Source organism: Dermatophagoides farinae, chromosome 6 (genome assembly GCF_024713945.1).
Source record: "Dermatophagoides farinae isolate YC_2012a chromosome 6, ASM2471394v1, whole genome shotgun sequence".
NCBI lineage: Eukaryota > Metazoa > Arthropoda > Arachnida > Sarcoptiformes > Pyroglyphidae > Dermatophagoides > Dermatophagoides farinae.
The window spans coordinates 2,391,884-2,409,613 of NC_134682.1; the positions used below are offsets into that span (position 1 = coordinate 2,391,884).

The 17,730-nt window shown below is 31.1% G+C and overlaps 3 protein-coding genes across 6 annotated transcripts; 1 reads left to right on the plus strand and 2 right to left on the minus strand.

Annotated features, from left to right (window-relative positions):
- Positions 1–257: 257 nt before the first annotated feature.
- On the minus strand, positions 258–3,955 carry Ubqn (ubiquilin). 3 transcript variants are annotated; one of them, XM_075731883.1, is made up of 8 exons: positions 3,903–3,955; positions 3,523–3,770; positions 2,734–3,121; positions 2,640–2,680; positions 1,610–2,569; positions 1,323–1,532; positions 1,205–1,272; positions 258–1,140 (listed from the first exon to the last, which is right to left on the minus strand). In XM_075731883.1, the coding sequence occupies exons 3-8, from the start codon at positions 3,011–3,013 to the stop codon at positions 750–752; spliced, it is 1,950 nt and encodes a 649-aa protein (XP_075587998.1). In that variant the 5' UTR covers positions 3,014–3,121; positions 3,523–3,770; positions 3,903–3,955; the 3' UTR covers positions 258–749. The 3 variants fall into 3 exon arrangements, with proteins under 3 accessions (XP_075587998.1, XP_046913293.2, XP_075587999.1); XM_047057337.2 differs by having other exon boundaries at positions 3,523–3,944; XM_075731884.1 differs by lacking the exons at positions 3,523–3,770; positions 3,903–3,955 and adding an exon at positions 3,771–3,900.
- Positions 3,956–4,152: 197 nt separating this feature from the next.
- Positions 4,153–7,691, minus strand: LOC124494320 (arrestin domain-containing protein 3). Its single transcript, XM_047057489.2, has 5 exons — positions 6,352–7,691; positions 6,126–6,192; positions 5,821–5,977; positions 5,317–5,419; positions 4,153–5,227 (listed from the first exon to the last, which is right to left on the minus strand). Exons 1-5 carry the CDS (start codon positions 6,578–6,580, stop codon positions 4,716–4,718), a joined length of 1,068 nt encoding a protein of 355 aa, XP_046913445.1. The 5' UTR covers positions 6,581–7,691; the 3' UTR covers positions 4,153–4,715.
- Positions 7,692–13,874: 6,183 nt separating this feature from the next.
- LOC124493354 (uncharacterized) lies at positions 13,875–16,402 on the plus strand. 2 transcript variants are annotated; one of them, XM_047056423.2, is made up of 4 exons: positions 13,875–14,191; positions 14,318–15,215; positions 15,313–15,357; positions 15,434–16,402. In XM_047056423.2, exons 2-4 carry the CDS (start codon positions 14,543–14,545, stop codon positions 16,036–16,038), a joined length of 1,323 nt encoding a protein of 440 aa, XP_046912379.2. In that variant the 5' UTR covers positions 13,875–14,191; positions 14,318–14,542; the 3' UTR covers positions 16,039–16,402. The 2 variants fall into 2 exon arrangements, with proteins under 2 accessions (XP_046912379.2, XP_075588000.1); XM_075731885.1 differs by having other exon boundaries at positions 13,875–14,185.
- Positions 16,403–17,730: the final 1,328 nt, after the last annotated feature.

Genomic DNA, 17,730 nt, shown 5'->3' on the forward strand with positions numbered 1-17,730 from the left:
TAATTTTTTTTTTTGTTTTTATATATGATGATGATGATGGTTTGGTATATATATATGGCATCGTTGATTATAATGCGCTTGCCCGGCAATTTAAACATCATCATCATCATCATCTTTATAAAGATGTGAAAAGATGAACGAACCACCAATCAGTATACTACAATAGGGCGCCATATGGATATGTATACCATTCAGGTATATCTCACCATCAATAACAATAACAGTAGTAAACACAAACAGTGTATAAACATTTGGTATTTTTTTTTTTAAATTTCCTCAAAATTTTTATTAAGAAACATTTCTTCTTTATTATAATATATTTATAAATATATAGGGGATTATATGTTGTTGTTGTTGTTTGGAATCTTTATATAACACAAATATTCTCCATATGTGTCACATGTGTGTGTGTATCTGTGTGTGTGTGTGTGTTATCCACCATTCGGATGTAATGAAAAATAATTGAAGAAAAAATCAAATTCTTTTTTTTATCTTCATAGTAGTTGTTGTAGTAGTAGATAAGAGCAACATTTTTTTAAATAAAATATAATTATTCTAGTATATTGTGTCTTTGTGTATTATGGAGTATATTTGTGTACCATATATAATTTCATAACATTTTTTTTTTAAATCGAAAAAAAACGAATCAATTCCACTATTGAATTTTTTTTTTAGCTTGACTGAATGTGTTTTAGAAACTTGTGTGTATGTGGTGTGTGTGTGTGTGTGATATTTGGATAAATCATAGTTTACATTCTAGATAGAAGCCTATCGATAGCCGCTTCAACATTACCGAATGTTTCAATCAATGCACGTATATTTGCCTGACGATTAGTGAAACCCATTGCTTCTAATTGTGATAATTGTTGTTCATAACGATTTTCAGCGGATGGTGTCGGTACATTTAACATATGTTGCATCATTTGTGCCAACATATTAGCATTGGGAATTGATGGATTTCCGGTAGCGGTTGCAGTATTTGTTGTTGTTGTTGGAGCTGTAGCAGCAGCAGCAGCGGTTGTATTAGTCGATGACGGATTTTGATTAGCAGATGCTGTTGTGGTTGTTGTTGTTGTTGCTGATGCTGTTGTCGTAGAACTATTATTTGATGATGAAATGTTCGGGATTAACAATTCAGTACTATTGATAATAAAGACATATAAAAATATTATAATTCCGCAATAATAAAACACATTTTACATACATATTTGAAACTGGTACTCCAAGAATTCGTTCCAATTGTTCATAACCTCGTTGAATTTGTATAAATGCCTTCAAAATAAAAAATGAATGCGAATGAAAATTCTAAAAGTAACATATACCTGCATAGCTTGTGGATCGGTTATTATTCGTTGAAACAAAGGATTCTGCATATTATGTGATACACTATTCAATGTAGCCTGAAGATTGGCTGTATTGGTAGCCGTTCCTGCTGTATTGTTTGCGCCTGTTGTTGGTGTTGTTGTTGCGGCCGGCATAAATGGATTATTCTGAAGAAGTTGTTCAGCCATCTGTGGATTGTTCATCATGCTCTACATTCAAAGAATTCGATAATAAATAAGAACCAGAAATGAAAAGAGAAAACATGCGTGTGGGTAGGTTATCATACCTGCATCATATTCTGCATCATTGGGCTATTCAATATTGATTGTAACAATTGTGGATTCTCATTCATTTGTTGCATCATCTGTTGCATTGAATTCGATGCGAGCAAATTGAAGGGCGATCCACCACCACCACCACCACCACCGCCACCAACGCCAGTAGCAGGTCTCGTGGTTGATGAAGGATTCGATCGTTGCCATGGATTAGGCAATGGTTCACGATTCTCTGTATTACTTGGTGTTGTATTAGTCGTATTCGTCGATGATGATGACGATGAGGACGACGACGACATTGATGCTGATGTCGAATTGGTCGATGCAAAAGGATTGACACCAAATTGTTCTTGAGCAGCGTTCAACATTGGCTCCTGTAATTCTGTATACATTCGCCGTAAGGCATTATAACCACCAGGTAAGCTTTCCAAATTGGACATAGCACGATCATGTGATCGCATCATTTCTTGAAATGCAGCCGGATTACGCATCATATCGAATGTTTGCCGTAATACTTCCGGATTCGATAGTACATGATTAAGCTCAGGATTACGTTCAATCAATTGTTGAATTTGTGGATTAGCCGCAATGATTGAACGAAATATATCCGGATTTGAATAAAGATTTTGTACAAATGGTGATTCCATTACTTGACGCATTAATTCAGGATTATTCATTTGTTGCATCATTTGTTGATTCAAATCGAATGAGTTAGCACCACCACCAGCTGCACCGGTACCCATGGCCATAGCAGACGGTAGTGTACCAGCACCACCAACATTATTATTGTTTGCTCCGGGTGTACCACCAAAAAACATATTTAACATTGAGGCCATCGATGCTGCCGCATCTGGATTTGTTGTTGTTGATTCTGTTGTTGGTCGTGAAGTTGATCCAGTCGTCGATGATGACGATGATGTTGTATTCGAAGTGGATGATGTACCACTTGAACTAGTAGACGTTTTTGTGACCTGTGTATTGTGTGTATGTGTGAAAAAATAAAAGAAAAATTCCTTTTTCCAAGTGTTACACATTACTTACATCTCGTATGACCAAATGAACAATGTAACCATCTTTCATTTCTGTAAAAAAAAAATCTTAGCTCAGAGATCAAATAATTTGAGAAAAAACTTACTATGATTTTCTAATGTATCTCCATCTTTAAGAATTTTACCGGAAAATATTAGACATACTTTATGTGGTTCAACTTTATAACGTTCGGATACCATTTGACGTAAATCCTTTACATTAGCATCATTGGCCAAATGAAATTGTTCCCGTTCTTTTGATGTTTTTACAATTATATTAATCATCTCTTTCGATTTGGATGATGAAGGTGATGATTGGCTATTTTCACCAGCATTTGGTGATTCTTCCGACGATTTTGTCGGCGTTGTTGGATTATCATCCGACATTATTATGGAATTCGAAAAAGTAGACACACAAACACACACACAGTGAGATAATCACAATAAAAAATGAATTCTTGCGAATAATTTAATCAATGATTGATTTATATACACCTAGATAATAAGAATTAGAAAAAAATAATCACAAACAGCTGTTTTATATGATGAATTTTTAATCAAATAAAATATTAGAAAAAAACTATTTTTTTTACAAATTCCAATACAAAATGTGAATTGAAACTAAGAAAAAATGCTGCTGCTGATGCTGCTACTACTACCACTAAATGATCAATAATGCTGAATCATTCAAATCATGATGATGTGACATGATGTAGTGACAGCACATTATAATGCACAAAGAGTGAGAAAATGAATGAAAGAATGACAGTTATATTTTGCTCCTCTACATTGATTTTTTTTCACCTTATAGAATCTGTCATCGATTGGATTAGAATTTATCATATGGGATGGGATAATTGTGTTTGAATAGGGCAAAAAAGTTTTATTTTTCTTACTTTTTTTTATTCAATGTTATGGATTTGACTTTATTCTTTGAATCAGGGAAAATATCGTGGTAAAATATTTTTCAATGGATAAATATGGAATTCGAATATCAATATCAAGGTTTTTCTATTTGTTTGAAATCGTCAAACTACCAATATCAAAAACACAAATACACACACAAACACACACTGGACAAAAAAAAAGTTATTGATGTTTTAAAAAGGACTTTTATCATTAAAATTGATGATTGTAAATTAACCTGGATGGTATAGAGAAAAAGATCAAAAAAAATTAATCAGCCGGTTGAATAATAAGACAAATGAATTGCGTTTTTTTTCTCTATCTCTTTCTTTCACTTATTTTACTCGCAAATATCTACTGAAAAATATACTTATAGCATGACGTGTGTACCAAACCAAACCAAACACAACACAACACAACACCACACACACTGAGGCAGAAGAACTAGCTGCAGGAGAAAGTGTCTTTTAACTCTATGCCCTTCATATAAGACGTGCATGATTTAAAATTTGATTCACAATTATATTGTTTTAAGAATTTTCGAATTTCTTTTCATCTTAATTTACTAATTTCTTTTCCATTTTTTAAACCACGTTATTTTGAATTCATTCTTTACTGTATTTTCAAGGAATTTAATCATTTTTTTTATTAATTTTTTTTTTTGATCAATGTTTTTCTTTTTTTCAAATATAATATATAACAAACAGAATTGAACAGCCTTATTATGTATGTTTGGTTGTTGTCGTCGTCGTCGTCGTCGCTTAGTTTTTGATTGATAATGAGGCATAATTTTGAGAATAACAAGGCAAAAATGAGAAATAATTCTGGCATTATGCATCATCGATGTATGTGTGCGTGTGTGTGGGAGGGGGGGGTAGTGTAAAAAAAATTTCATATATCACCGATGACAATAGTTTGAATTAATGACCACCATTGGATTGATGTTGTTGTTGTTGTTGCTGTTATAATTAGGATTATTGAATGTATCGAAAAAATTCCAAATGAGTGAGCGAATGTGTTTTTGTGTGTTTGTGTGTGTTAACAAAATGTTAGAGGTAAGTGCTAATTTTTTTATTTGGTGAAAAATGAAAAATTGGTTTGTGGTGGTGATGGTGGCAGATAGGTAGTAGAAGGTATATAGGTGTATTTAATTAATCAATCCAAACAAACAAACAAACAAATATCATTCAAATTCATCGGTATCATCATAATTGGAAGAGCTAGTTGATGCTTGTCTTGCTTTGCTTGCAATACCCAATATTTTACGTGATTTTGGCTTATCATCAAATGAATTTAAATGTCTATTCATTGCTTGTTGTTGTTGTTGTTGTTGATGATGATGATTTAATTCACGTGCTTCTTGCATAGCACTTTTATTTGTAATTACAATCGGTAGATTAATATGTATATCAATATTGTGCGGTATATCCAATGTAACATGTACAAAATATTTGATTGTTATTATACTTGATTTCATTGTTAATTGAGCTCTTGTTGGTATTGGTATCTCGATTATATCTTCAATCACTTCGGTTGGATCAACTTCACTACCATTGATTGGTTCGACAAGAACAATTTCCAATGTTCGATGGCGATCACCAGACATAAATATCTGTGTCTGATATAATGCAGCACGTGGTTGTACCTTTAATGTTGATGTATTATTAATCAATGTTTTCAATTTGATTGTTTCACCTGTATTTTTTTTATAAAAAAAAACCAAAAAAAAAAATTCCGAAATTAAAATCAATCTAAACATAACGTTCAAAACAATATAAACTTGCCTGCAACATGTCCTTTACGTGAAATTGCCGCTTCAATCGAAACAGATCCGGAACCAAAACAGAATATTCCTAGATCTTTTTCCGAACTACCACTTACGGAAAGCTAGACAATAAAAGCGTTATGAAAAAAAACTCGGGTCAATTAAATTGAATTTATGTTTCAAATGATAAACTGGATATAGTTCCAAGGAATCGAACGATGAAGAGATCCTGGATCTATCCTTAGTATATATGATGCAAGCGAAAATAAAATAAAATGAAATAAAATGAAAAAACAGATCTAACCACTTAAAGTCTGAGAATATAATGATGATGCTAAATGATTCTGTAACTTGAATTCAATAGTGCATTAAATTATGTTTAGATAGTAATAGCTCAAATGAAAAAGAAAAAAACGAGAGTTCAAGAACCGCTAATATTCTGTTGTTTTTGTTGTTGTTGTTACTGGAAAATGTTCTTGGAAATTCTGTCCATTTTTTTATGTGTTTATCCATTTGCACTTACCATTAAGCTTTTACGTACTGGATTTTCAAGTTTAATTTCAACACCATAACGATGTCCACGATTCAATGATGATCCAGGTTCACCATCTTTATCGATTATACATTCAACAAAATAATTGATACAACCATAACGGCCATCAAATGATGGCGGTGATTCACTATATATGATAATAATGATAATGTTAATGGATTGAATAGAGATCATAAATTTAGCTCCGACTCCGATAATAATGGCATGTATTAATAAATGTATGTCTAACCACCTCTAAAAATGGATTTCACATGAATAATAATAATTCAAATTACCTGTCATCCGGTAAACGAAAACGAAATGGAATTTCGTGACGACCGCTACGAAGTATTTGTGAGCTAACTATAGAGAGATGATCGATTCATCGAAAAAAAAAGAAAACAAAAGATAAGATTAAGAGATATGAACACCAAAAAAAAAACAACAATAGTAGTGGCATTGCCACGTTTTTTTTATCGACAATAATAATAATAATAATAATAATACTATTATTATACTAACCGGCACGTGGTAATTCATAAAATTCTTCCAATAATTTTTTCTGATCAAACGTATCATCAGCATTACGTATTTTTGACATACAAACAATACCGATTCTTAATTTTGATAGATGTAATTCACCTTGACATGCTATACGTAATTTTCCATGTACCATTTCACCCATTTCAAATATTTTACGATCACGATCAAGAAATATTTCCACATCTTTAATGACTAGATTTCGATTCATGGTTGAATTTTTTTTTTTTTTGTTTGTTTGTTCGATTGTTGATTTTATTATTATTATTATAATTTTGGTTTATTCGTAATTTGTATATTGACACAATAGTTTATTGGACGACAAAAGAAAAAGAGTATCCAACTCTCTCCTTTCCTTCGAGGCAAATTGATTTGTTATTGATTGATCGATCGACAATATTTAAGTATATAATGTATTGATCCAATTTAAGAATGCTGCTGTCATTGTCGTTGTCGTTGTTGTTGTTGTTGTTTTTGTTATTCGAGATTTGACTTTTTTTTATGGTGAATACAATGCAAACAAACAATCACAGTCATCTAATAATAATAATAAGTGACGATACCGAATATATAAAGTTTGTTTACCCAAAAAAAAAAACAACAAACGATTTTTTTTTGGAGGCGTAGTATTATGGCCACTACAATATTATGTTATGATGATGATTTTTATAAATGATGATGATGAAACAACCCGTTAATAATGAAGTACCGATTTAGTTAGCGAAATATAATTTTGTTTTTTTTTTATATTAATGAATTACTCATTTCACCATCGACCGACCAACCAACCAACCAACCAATCAAATGAATGAATTGAATTGAATTGAATTGCTTAAACGCACGCAATTTGTTTGTTATTAAAACGATTGAATGAATCGAATGAATGAATCAAACGGTTGATGATGATGATGATTTTCATTCATTAGAATTGGTGGTTTGTTTAGTATTTTTGTTGATGGTGATTCGAAAGAAAGAGAGATGAAAAAAAAAAGAATTTCGAAACCTGGTCCACTGGTTAGTTGGTTGGATGGCCGTGTCGTAATTCAGCTCATAAAAATTTTCATACAGTCACACAATCCCAAGTAGGCAATTCCTGTTGTAAATAGGCGGCTACAGTGACACACACACACAGACATACCATACACACCGTCGTGTTCATTTGCCGCCGAAAGTAATTGTAATGGAAGAAAAAAAAAGACGAAGAGGAAAACTACGAGAAATTCAAGAATCGTAGAATTGGAAATAAAGTAATAAAAGAAAGAAAGAGCAAAAAAAAAATGTAGTACCAAAAAACACAACATGGCCACAATGGATCGTTCCATAAAAACATTCACAACAACAACAACAGCAGCAGCAGCAGTCGAGAAAAATCCAATATAACCAAAACAAACGCGCGCATGCACAGAATATTAACTAGAATCCAAGTTTTTCAGGCTTTTAAACCCGCCAAAAAAGAAAAATCCAAGTTTCTGGTTTTCATGGGTTTGACTTGGCTGACTTGCTTGCTTGCTGGATGCACAGTACATCATCATGTGTGTGTGTGTGTGTGTGTGTGTATATACACTTGTCTTTTCTGTTTTGTTCATCTATCCGTCTGTTTGTGTTTATTTGTATGTTTAGAGAATTTCCCAATTCTGTTGTTTGATTATATTATTCATGTATAGTATACACAAAGTCAGAAAATATTATTCAGAATGATATTATTCATGAATTCTCCAAACATTCAGTTTGTTTGAATAATTCGGGATAATATAACAACAACAAACATTAAATGAATGGAATTTTTATATACATTATGGGCATGCTCATTTTGATTTCGTTTACAATTCTTATTTTTTTGTTCAAGTTCTTATATACAGTAAAAGCTCCTTATTCGCGCTTCCTTCATTCGCGGTTTCACTATTCGCGGACTAAAAAAATGCGACCCAATTCCTATATTCGCGGCTAAAAATTTCTTTATTCGCGGATTTAATAAGTAAAATAAAAAATTGTGGGCGAGAAAACATTTCAAATCTAGTTTTAGACAATGCACCAGGTCATCCTCGCGAACTTGAAACTGCTCTGACTGCGGAAAATGACGAAGAATCTGTGCAAGTTCAATTTTTGACTGCAAACATAGCCGAAATCGATGAATATGAAGCTTTGCGATTTCTTTATGAACATTGATCTATATGGATCTATATTGATCAATATGGAACGAAGTCTTATTTTTAAGAGGCAAATTGATAATGCGACTGCTGCGTATCAGTCTGAATTGAAGGAGCTTTTAAAAACTGCCAAGCAAGAGAAAATTATAAAATTTTTCAAACCATTGCCTAAGCCTTAAGATAATTAATAAAAATGTTCAAAAACTTCAATTAAATTGATTTTTTATACACTTGTTTTTTTTATTTTGTCACCTAGGAACGTATCCCCTATAATCCCATATAAATTTCCATTCCTTATTCACGGTTTCTGTATTCGCGGCATATTTATGGAACATATACCCCGCGAATAAGGAGCTTTTACTGTACTAACGAAAACTAACAAGGAAAACGATCCAATAGACATCACGAGAATTTAATATTTGTTTGTCTGTATTTGAACACTAGATCTACCTGATCATCATTATATTAATGAATACAAATCAAGGCCGATTTTTTTTTTTGATTTGTAATTTGATTCTTTACTACAACGATCAATAATATGACAAAGATGATTGATCAATAAATTTTATTTCATTTCATTCATATCAGTCTCAACGTCAATCATTTTGAAATGATTCCAGCAAAAAAAATAAAATGACTAGAATCAAGATTGACATTATCAAACTCAATCATAATCAAATCCAAAAATGCCAAAATGAAAGGATTGAAAAAAAATCAATCTTTTCTTGATTAGATTTTGGGTTCAGTAGCATCCATTTTTTTCTGCTGTTGTTGTTGATGCTGTTGTTCGATTCGCGCATAATCCAAAAAAAAGCCATATCTATCCATCCATTGTCTATAATAAAATAACCGGGTATTTTTCAATCATCATCATCATCAACAACAACAACACCAACTCGTTCATTCCATTCATCTAATATTCTGTAACTATGTATAATTTCGTTTGCGTTTGTATACAATAATAAAACTAAACGGGCAAAAAAAAAGAAAAAAACTTTTTTTTTTGGTAATAAAATCCATCCAATTTTTTCTACGTTAATGGAGTAAAATAGGAAAAGAAAAATTTCGATTTTTTTTCTCCATTTCATTCGTCGTTATGTTGATCATTATTATAGATGTCGGGTAAACATGTACAAATCGAATAAATTGTATTTTCCCATCAATATGGTATATCAATATCAAGATTTATAGCCAATATAATGTGTGTTTGCAAAAATTTGGTACACATCATATATTGTTGTTGTTGTTAACGATTGACAACGACGACGACGATGAAGACTATCAATTGTGATCATATTGGCGGTGTTGATGGTGGCTAATATGATTACCAAGATTACTATCTTTCGAACACCATGACGAGAGAGAGAGAGAGAAAAAAAAATTCTTTGGATCGATAGATCGATTGAACAAAAATTGCGTAAAAAAATAACTTATTCCCAAAGATGGAATTAACGAAAAAAAAAGTTCTGCTTGCTGTGTGTGTGTGTGTGTGAGCTTCCCTGTTATCCCAGTTTTCCTTGCTTTTAACCAAAAAGAGAAAAAAAAATAATAATTCTGCATCCACCGAAAAAAAAAGAAAATCTTTTTAACAATTTTGCTGTACAGTATATTTATTAGTACAAGAATCCTAATTGGATATTTCGGTTGTCGGTAAATACATTAGATATTGAGATTCTGGTTAAATGCACTAGTAGTAGTAGCAATAGTAGTAATCAATTATTTAAAGATTTTCAAATAAGATACTAGTAGCATGTCTTTGTATATAATCTTTATATTCTGTGTCAGTTCCAGAAGATTCTCGATGATATCCGCGTTTAATTTAACCTTGAATTTCAAATTTTTTTTCATTTTGATTGCATGTTTATTTAATAATCATATTAATTGAAATATGATGATTTAGCATCAAAGAAGAAGAAGAAAAAGAAAAAAAAACACACAGTGACACGACAAACAACCATAGTGCTGGATATGAATGACGTGACTGACAATAAACCATTTTCATTGAAAATCATTGCTTTTTGTTATTAGTCATTCTAGTTGAAAAGCAGAAGAATTTTCTCATTTTTTTTTCTTCAAAATGACAATAAAGAACGTGTATGTATTCAATACATGAATACAATTCCCAATCGAGAATTGTTGATGAAATTATGAGAAAAAAAAAGAGAGATCATATCTTCATTTTATGAGATACACAAACACAAACAATAGATTGAATCTAACGGTTGGATGTATGATGACATTATCAGTGGATGATAGCATCATAAAAGTCAAACCAAAATGATCCTAGGGTTCCCAAAAAAATTTATCCCGATATCTTTTGATTAACCCATTACTTTGTGTGCACATTTCCAGTGACTGTCAACTTTTTTTTCATTCTTTATATTAATAATAGTCTGATCTTTTGTTTGTTCAAAGAATTAATGAAATATTTAAATTACTAAGATTTATTATGTGTTTTGTTTTGCATTTTTTTTTGTCATTTCATTAATAAATCATTTTCATTATCAAGTAGTTCTAATCAAGAGAAAAAAAACGAGAAAGTTTCAGGAAAAAAAAGGTAATGCAATGCTTTTTTTTCTCGATTACGTAATCATAATTTCTTATGGGAATTTAATCGTAATAATGCAAATGAGAAAAGAAAACAGAATGCAAAACAAAAAACAAATAGAATCAGCAGTTTTTTTCTCATTGGATCATCATTTGATTTAATGATTAACTTTTGGAACGTGTAGGGCAATGATCATAAATCACTTAGAAAAATAATTTAACACACACAAACACACACATACACACACACGACGGTTGGAAAACACTGTTTTTGTTTTTGTTGTTGTTGTTATTATTAAATGAACAATGTATGTCATTATTATTATTTTTTTTCATATTCTTGGCCAATATGGATGATGTTTATATATTTTTTTTTTTTTTGGCCATATAGCCAGATTAAGTTATTATTCTTTTTTTTTACTGAAATGTATTTTCCATTCTAATCTAATATTTCCATTCACTATTTTTGTTTGTTTGTTTGTGTGCATGTATGTGTCTGGTCAAAGAAACGTTTCAGTTATGTTTCAGACCAAAAAAAAAATGGAAAAAATTATCACTGTCCATTGTAATAGCTATTCAGAATAACTTCATGTCCGTAGTTATAAAAGTTTTCACTTTTGTTGAACCAAGCTGCAATTGTTTTTTTTTGTTTCGCTTTTTTTTCTCATATATTTACGATTCCAGTTATTTTATCTGAAAATGAAAAAAAGGAGAGAAAATTGCAATAAAAATTACAGAAATAAAATGAAAAAAATACACACACACACACATACCTGCCATTTTTCCGCGTCAAATAAAATGGTCAACAACAACGATAACAATAACAATACAATACAACAAAGTTAAATTATTACATATTAACCAGAAAAAAAAGTCTGAAATGAAATGAAATAAAAAGTGAAAAAAATAGACAATTCCATGTGAATTCTGTTTGTATGGGATTCTATGTTTGTGTGTTGTGTTCAACAAACGCCCAACCAAATACATAATTTATTCAATTTTGAGTAAATCTGTAAATCTTTCACTTATTTTTTCCCGTGTGTGTATGTGTGTGAGTGTGTGTGTGTCTGTGTGTAGTCCAAAAGACTCGCCCAAACTTTTACATTAAAAAATAAAATTTTTAACGTCAAATGACGAAATTCTGGTAGTTAGGTCCAAACTGTTAATGTTGTTGTTGTCAATATTTTTTTTTTATCGCCGACACATTATTGACAAGATGGATTTTGTTTTGTTTTTTTTTGACATTGAGGAGGCACTCATATATCTCAAGAATTTAAATGTCACAACGACAACAACAATAAAATTACACACCTGCTTTTTTTTGATGGAAAAGCAACAAAAAAAAAGTTCAGATTGAAAACTTGGCCCCGTTTTTTTATGTTTGATTTTTGTTTTTCCGGTGATCATCATTCTTCCAATGAACACAAATGTATTTCCAATTGGGCGCCAAACACATATTTAAATAAGAAAAAATATCTGTCATTAATTGTGCGCCATCTAACATGTTTAGTTGAAAGTTTTTTCATATTAAGAAAAATTATTCTGGAAAAAAAATTTCCGTTTGATTCACCAAAATTCTTTCACTCATCATCATTTATTCATTTGAAAATAATGATTTCACATGTTTCTTAGTTTACATGTTATTTTTTCAGAAAAAAATGGTTATAAATAATCGATGATTATCGAACACATTGTATTTGGGAATAAGAGAAAAATATCTATCTCCCAAATGATCTCATTGATCTCACCATTCATCTTGATTTGGTGATGATAGAAACTTTAATGAACATTGAGTGCTTCTACCTCAATTTTCGAGCCAATATGTCGCATTTTGATATTGGTTGCAATGGTCACATGAGATGCATTTGTTTGTAAAAACTCTCATTACCCGCGGCGTATCGGCATAGAAATCATTAACAAACAAACAAACAAACAAAAAATGTAGACCGTGTAAAAATGAAAAGACAAGAACAAGACAATCATATAGCGTTAATTTAATGATATGGTTTACATTTTCTCGATCATTTGGGAATTTCTATTGTTCTCACTATTGACCACTTTTTTTTTCATTGCCTCCGTTTTTGATAGTGTTTCATCATTATTAAAATGGTCATTACAATCAGTCAATTAATGATCGGGATCACCATATTATTATTATTAACGAAATAGAATATTCCATCATTCTGAAACGATTCGGCTCAATGAATTTTTTTTTTCTTCACTATTCAAATTCACGCATACACGCACACATACAAATACACTTGATGGTAAGCCATCATAACCAATTAGCTCTCATTAAAAAGAATGGGCAAAAAAAATGAATAAATTGGCTTCCATCTGAAGAGACTAACTAAAAAATAAAATAAAATAAAAAAATGTTTGTCATGTGTGTGGGTTTGTGTCAAATGATGATTATTATCCATCATCATTAACATTATCATATAGCAAGCAATAAAATATGTAGAAAAAAAATTGGTACCAGCAGAATTTTCATGTTTTATAACGTTCTAGAACACACACACACACACACACACACACTTTTTTTGGACAAAGGTGAGTCATACCCAGAATCAGTAAGGAAAGAGAGAGAGAAAGAAAAAGAAAATTCTCAAATGGGATGATACATATGATGGAATTTGTCGGAACATTCTTTCGCATATACGAAAAAAAAACATTAACACACTAAATATGCTACTACTACCAGTAATATCCACAAGAATCAAATACGCATTTTTTTTTGGTTGTATCTGTGATGGGAACGAAAATATTCTTTGAATAAAGAGAGAAGAAAGAAAGAAAGTTTTGTAAAGAAAAAAAAATAAAATAAAATAGTGACAAAATACCCGGATAGAGTCAAATAGGGGCTAAAAGTTACCATTTTTTTTTTTTTTTTTTGATTAAATGGCTTGTTTTGTGTGTGTGTGTGTGTCTGTTTGTCAAATGATGGAGCACGCTCGGTTGGTTAAAAATATTTTCGGTTCATATCCAATACAAAAAAGATAGGACCAAAGCATTTGCCTCTCTCCGTTTCACGGCCAAATTTCTATGTCAAGTTGTGCGTTTCATTTTTCCGTTCTTTTCCGATTTTCGCTTCATTGACCGACTGACCGTGTCTTGTGTATGTACGTGTATGTGCCCATTTTTGTTTTTTTTTATCTTTTTTTTTTGAAAATTTAATTTTCTAGTTATTCATTCATTACTTTTACCTTTAATTATTCGTACATTTTTTTCCTTTTCTTCATTGTAATTCATAGCAATAGTGTTTGTGTATGTCCTCAAACGGGTTAAATAAGGCAAGCAAAAAAAAAATTAACACACGTATATCATCATAATAATAATGACGATAATCGAAAAATGACATAACATTGTGATCTGAAATTAAAATCAAATTCAATTTTTGATTAGAAATGTGGTAATTTTTATTATAACATATCAGATGAGACCAATCATATCATTACCGGAACGAAACATATCAAAATATGCAAAACGCATCTTCCTCTTTTTCCTCTTCATCTCAACCGCAGCAGCAGCAGCAACAACAACAACAACAACAACAGCAATGGTCACCATTGTCACGACCAATGTCCAGTCAAGCAATGACAAAACGTGATCGTTATCAAAGTAGCCCGTCCATGTCATTATCGGCAAATACATCACCACAGCCACAATTATCACCGGGTAAAACAACAACATCACCATTAATGATGATGATGACAAAGTCACCACAAACAAATGTTGCTCGAAGTCCAACGGACCAATTATTAGTCAATTATCAATGTGGTATATTGAATGCAAGCACACCACCATTATCACGAAGACGACGACATTCTAAATTACATTTACGTATTGCATCTGAATTAAGTGTTGATCAAAGTGAAAGTACTTCACATGCTGCCATACGACAAGAAGATTCACAGGAATCTGGTCAGAATTCGGCTCAAAGTAATAATAATAATAATAATCGACCAATGAAAGAACGATATCGAATCGTTATATTAGGATCAAGTGCTGTAGGCAAAACGGCAATTGTCGAAAGATTTTTATATGGTTCATTTGCTGATCGTCATTGTGCAACGGTTGAAGAATTACATAAAGGTGAATATGAAATACCCGGTGGTGGTTGTATACCATTGGAAATTCTTGACACAAGCGGTAAGTATAGTGTTAACTAGTTGGTTGTTTAAAAGTGATTAATTAATTAATTAATTATTTAACCACTTAATCGTACAATCGTTTCATTAAAAAAAAGGATCATTCGAATTTCCAGCCATGCGAAGATTAGCTATTTCTACCGGTAATTTATTCAATCAATTTTTTTCAATTAATTTTAATCAAATTGATATTTTTTTTATCGAAAAATTAATTCATAGGAGATGCATTTGCATTAGTCTATTCAATTGATGATCAATCATCATTTGAAGAGATTAAAAATATTCGTGAAATGATTAAAGAGGTTAAAGGTAATCAACAGCCAATGTCACCGATTGTTGTTGTTGGTAATAAAAATGATCTCGATGATGATGATGATAATGATGATGATCATAGCGATAGTGATGATAATGATGAGAAGAAAAAATCTAAACAATCATTAAAACGACGACAGGTTAAAATGGAAATGGCCGAATGTGAATGTATTGATTGGGAATATGGTTTTGTTGAATGTTCGGCTAAAAATAATAAAAATATTGTCAATATTTTTTCCTGTATGCTTATACAGGCACGTCTAAATGGAACATTAAATGTTATACCAAAATATAGCTCAAAAGGTCATCATCACCATCATCATATCAACGATCAACACGGTTTATCAACTGCAGGATCCGGTAATCGTTTTCAACAACGACGACGATCAAGTCTACCGATAAGTGAATTATTTCATCGATCATCATCAAGTAGATCGAATGATCGTTCAAGTGGTGGTGGCAGTGGTCATGGTCATTCATCATTTACAAAGAATAGTTGTACACCATCCTAAAATAAAAACGTCCAAGAATTAAGGAAGAAAAATGAACAATGAAACAATTTTTTTGGAATCAAAAATTCTTCCTTATTTCATCCACTTTAAGCAATAGACAGCAACAGCAATACACTTGATATTTTTAGATCGATCCACATTATTTAACTTTGAAAAAAATATACCCAAATTAAAACAAAACAAAAAAAATCCGACCAAAAACACACTCAACCACATTTCACTGATGGATAATGTCCAAAATCACCATAATCAAACACATTGATACATACATATCACCAATTTAATCTGATGTTGTCCAATCAATTGATTGATTGATTGATTTTTTTTTTGAAAAAATAAAAAAAAAACGAAAATTTCAGTTTAATTTCAAGCCAAAAGATGGTGCTAGCAACCGGAAACAATTGATGTGATTTGATTATGATGAGTTGGCGTAATATATAATAAAATAATCTCTTTAATTCTTAAAAAAAGAGAAAAAGGGTCTCTTGAATGATGATGATGAGATACTACTATGGCGGCATTAAAAATGAAGTATAGCAATAGCAATAGCACACCCAAAAGCAAAGTTCATTGTCTGAATATATATGTCTGTAATGTATGTAATAATAACACTATTGATGTGTGTTTGTGTGATTGACATGAAAAAGCTAAAAAAAAACGAGAATTAGGCGATAGACTCTCTTGCTATTGCTGCTGCTGCTGTTTGTATTTGGTGTAAGTGTGTGTGTGTTCATTGCAATGGTATGTGATATGTGCATGTTCGATGGATGGATGATTTCCGTTTGCTGTGATTTTGTCGGTTTTGGCTATAACTAAGAAATATAGAAAGAAATAAAAAAAAAATTTTTTTGAATGAAATGAACACTGCCCTCATACAGTGTAGAGCATGAATAATGTGTGTGTACCTTGCTGGAAAAAGGTTTTTTTTTTTTGGTTGTTTGCTTGTTTATTTTGTTTACAATTTTTAGTCTAACATTCGTTATGTTTCAGTTTCGGTTTTAAAATTTAAGTTCATTTTTGGTTCATGTCAATAGTCGGTTATTATAAATTTATAACATTAACATCATCATCATGATCATCATTAATGAATGAATGGACGATCCACGGTGAATTGGTTTTTTTTCTACATTTTTAACATTTCCAAATAACACCATCTAGCCAGATGACGTATGGATTTTTTTTTTTGGATAATAAAATGGATCATAAAAAATAAAAATAAAAAAATAAAATAACCGGCATGTCTGGTTGCATCATTATCATAATCATCATCAGTCATGACATTTAAATTTAAATTCATTCATTCTATTACAATGTTCATTTATGAACAACAACAACAACAACAAATATCCGATATAACCGACGAACCGACCAACGAACCAGCAAATAATAATAATAATGACCCGAAAAAAAATAAAAAATAAAAATATACAGACATACCTGTGTATAACTATATATAAATATATATTATTCAGAACAAATGGTATGGTATGTATGGTATGTAGGTAATGCATGTATAGTTCCGACGAAGAAAAAAAAAGAGAGAAAAACCGAACATTGAAAAATTCCAATCATCACACACATAGGAAAAAAAACCCGACGACGACGAAATACTATTCAATGACCCGCGATCATCATCATCATCATCATAATCATCATTCGACGTTGTTGTTGTTTTTTTTCTGTTTGTTGTTT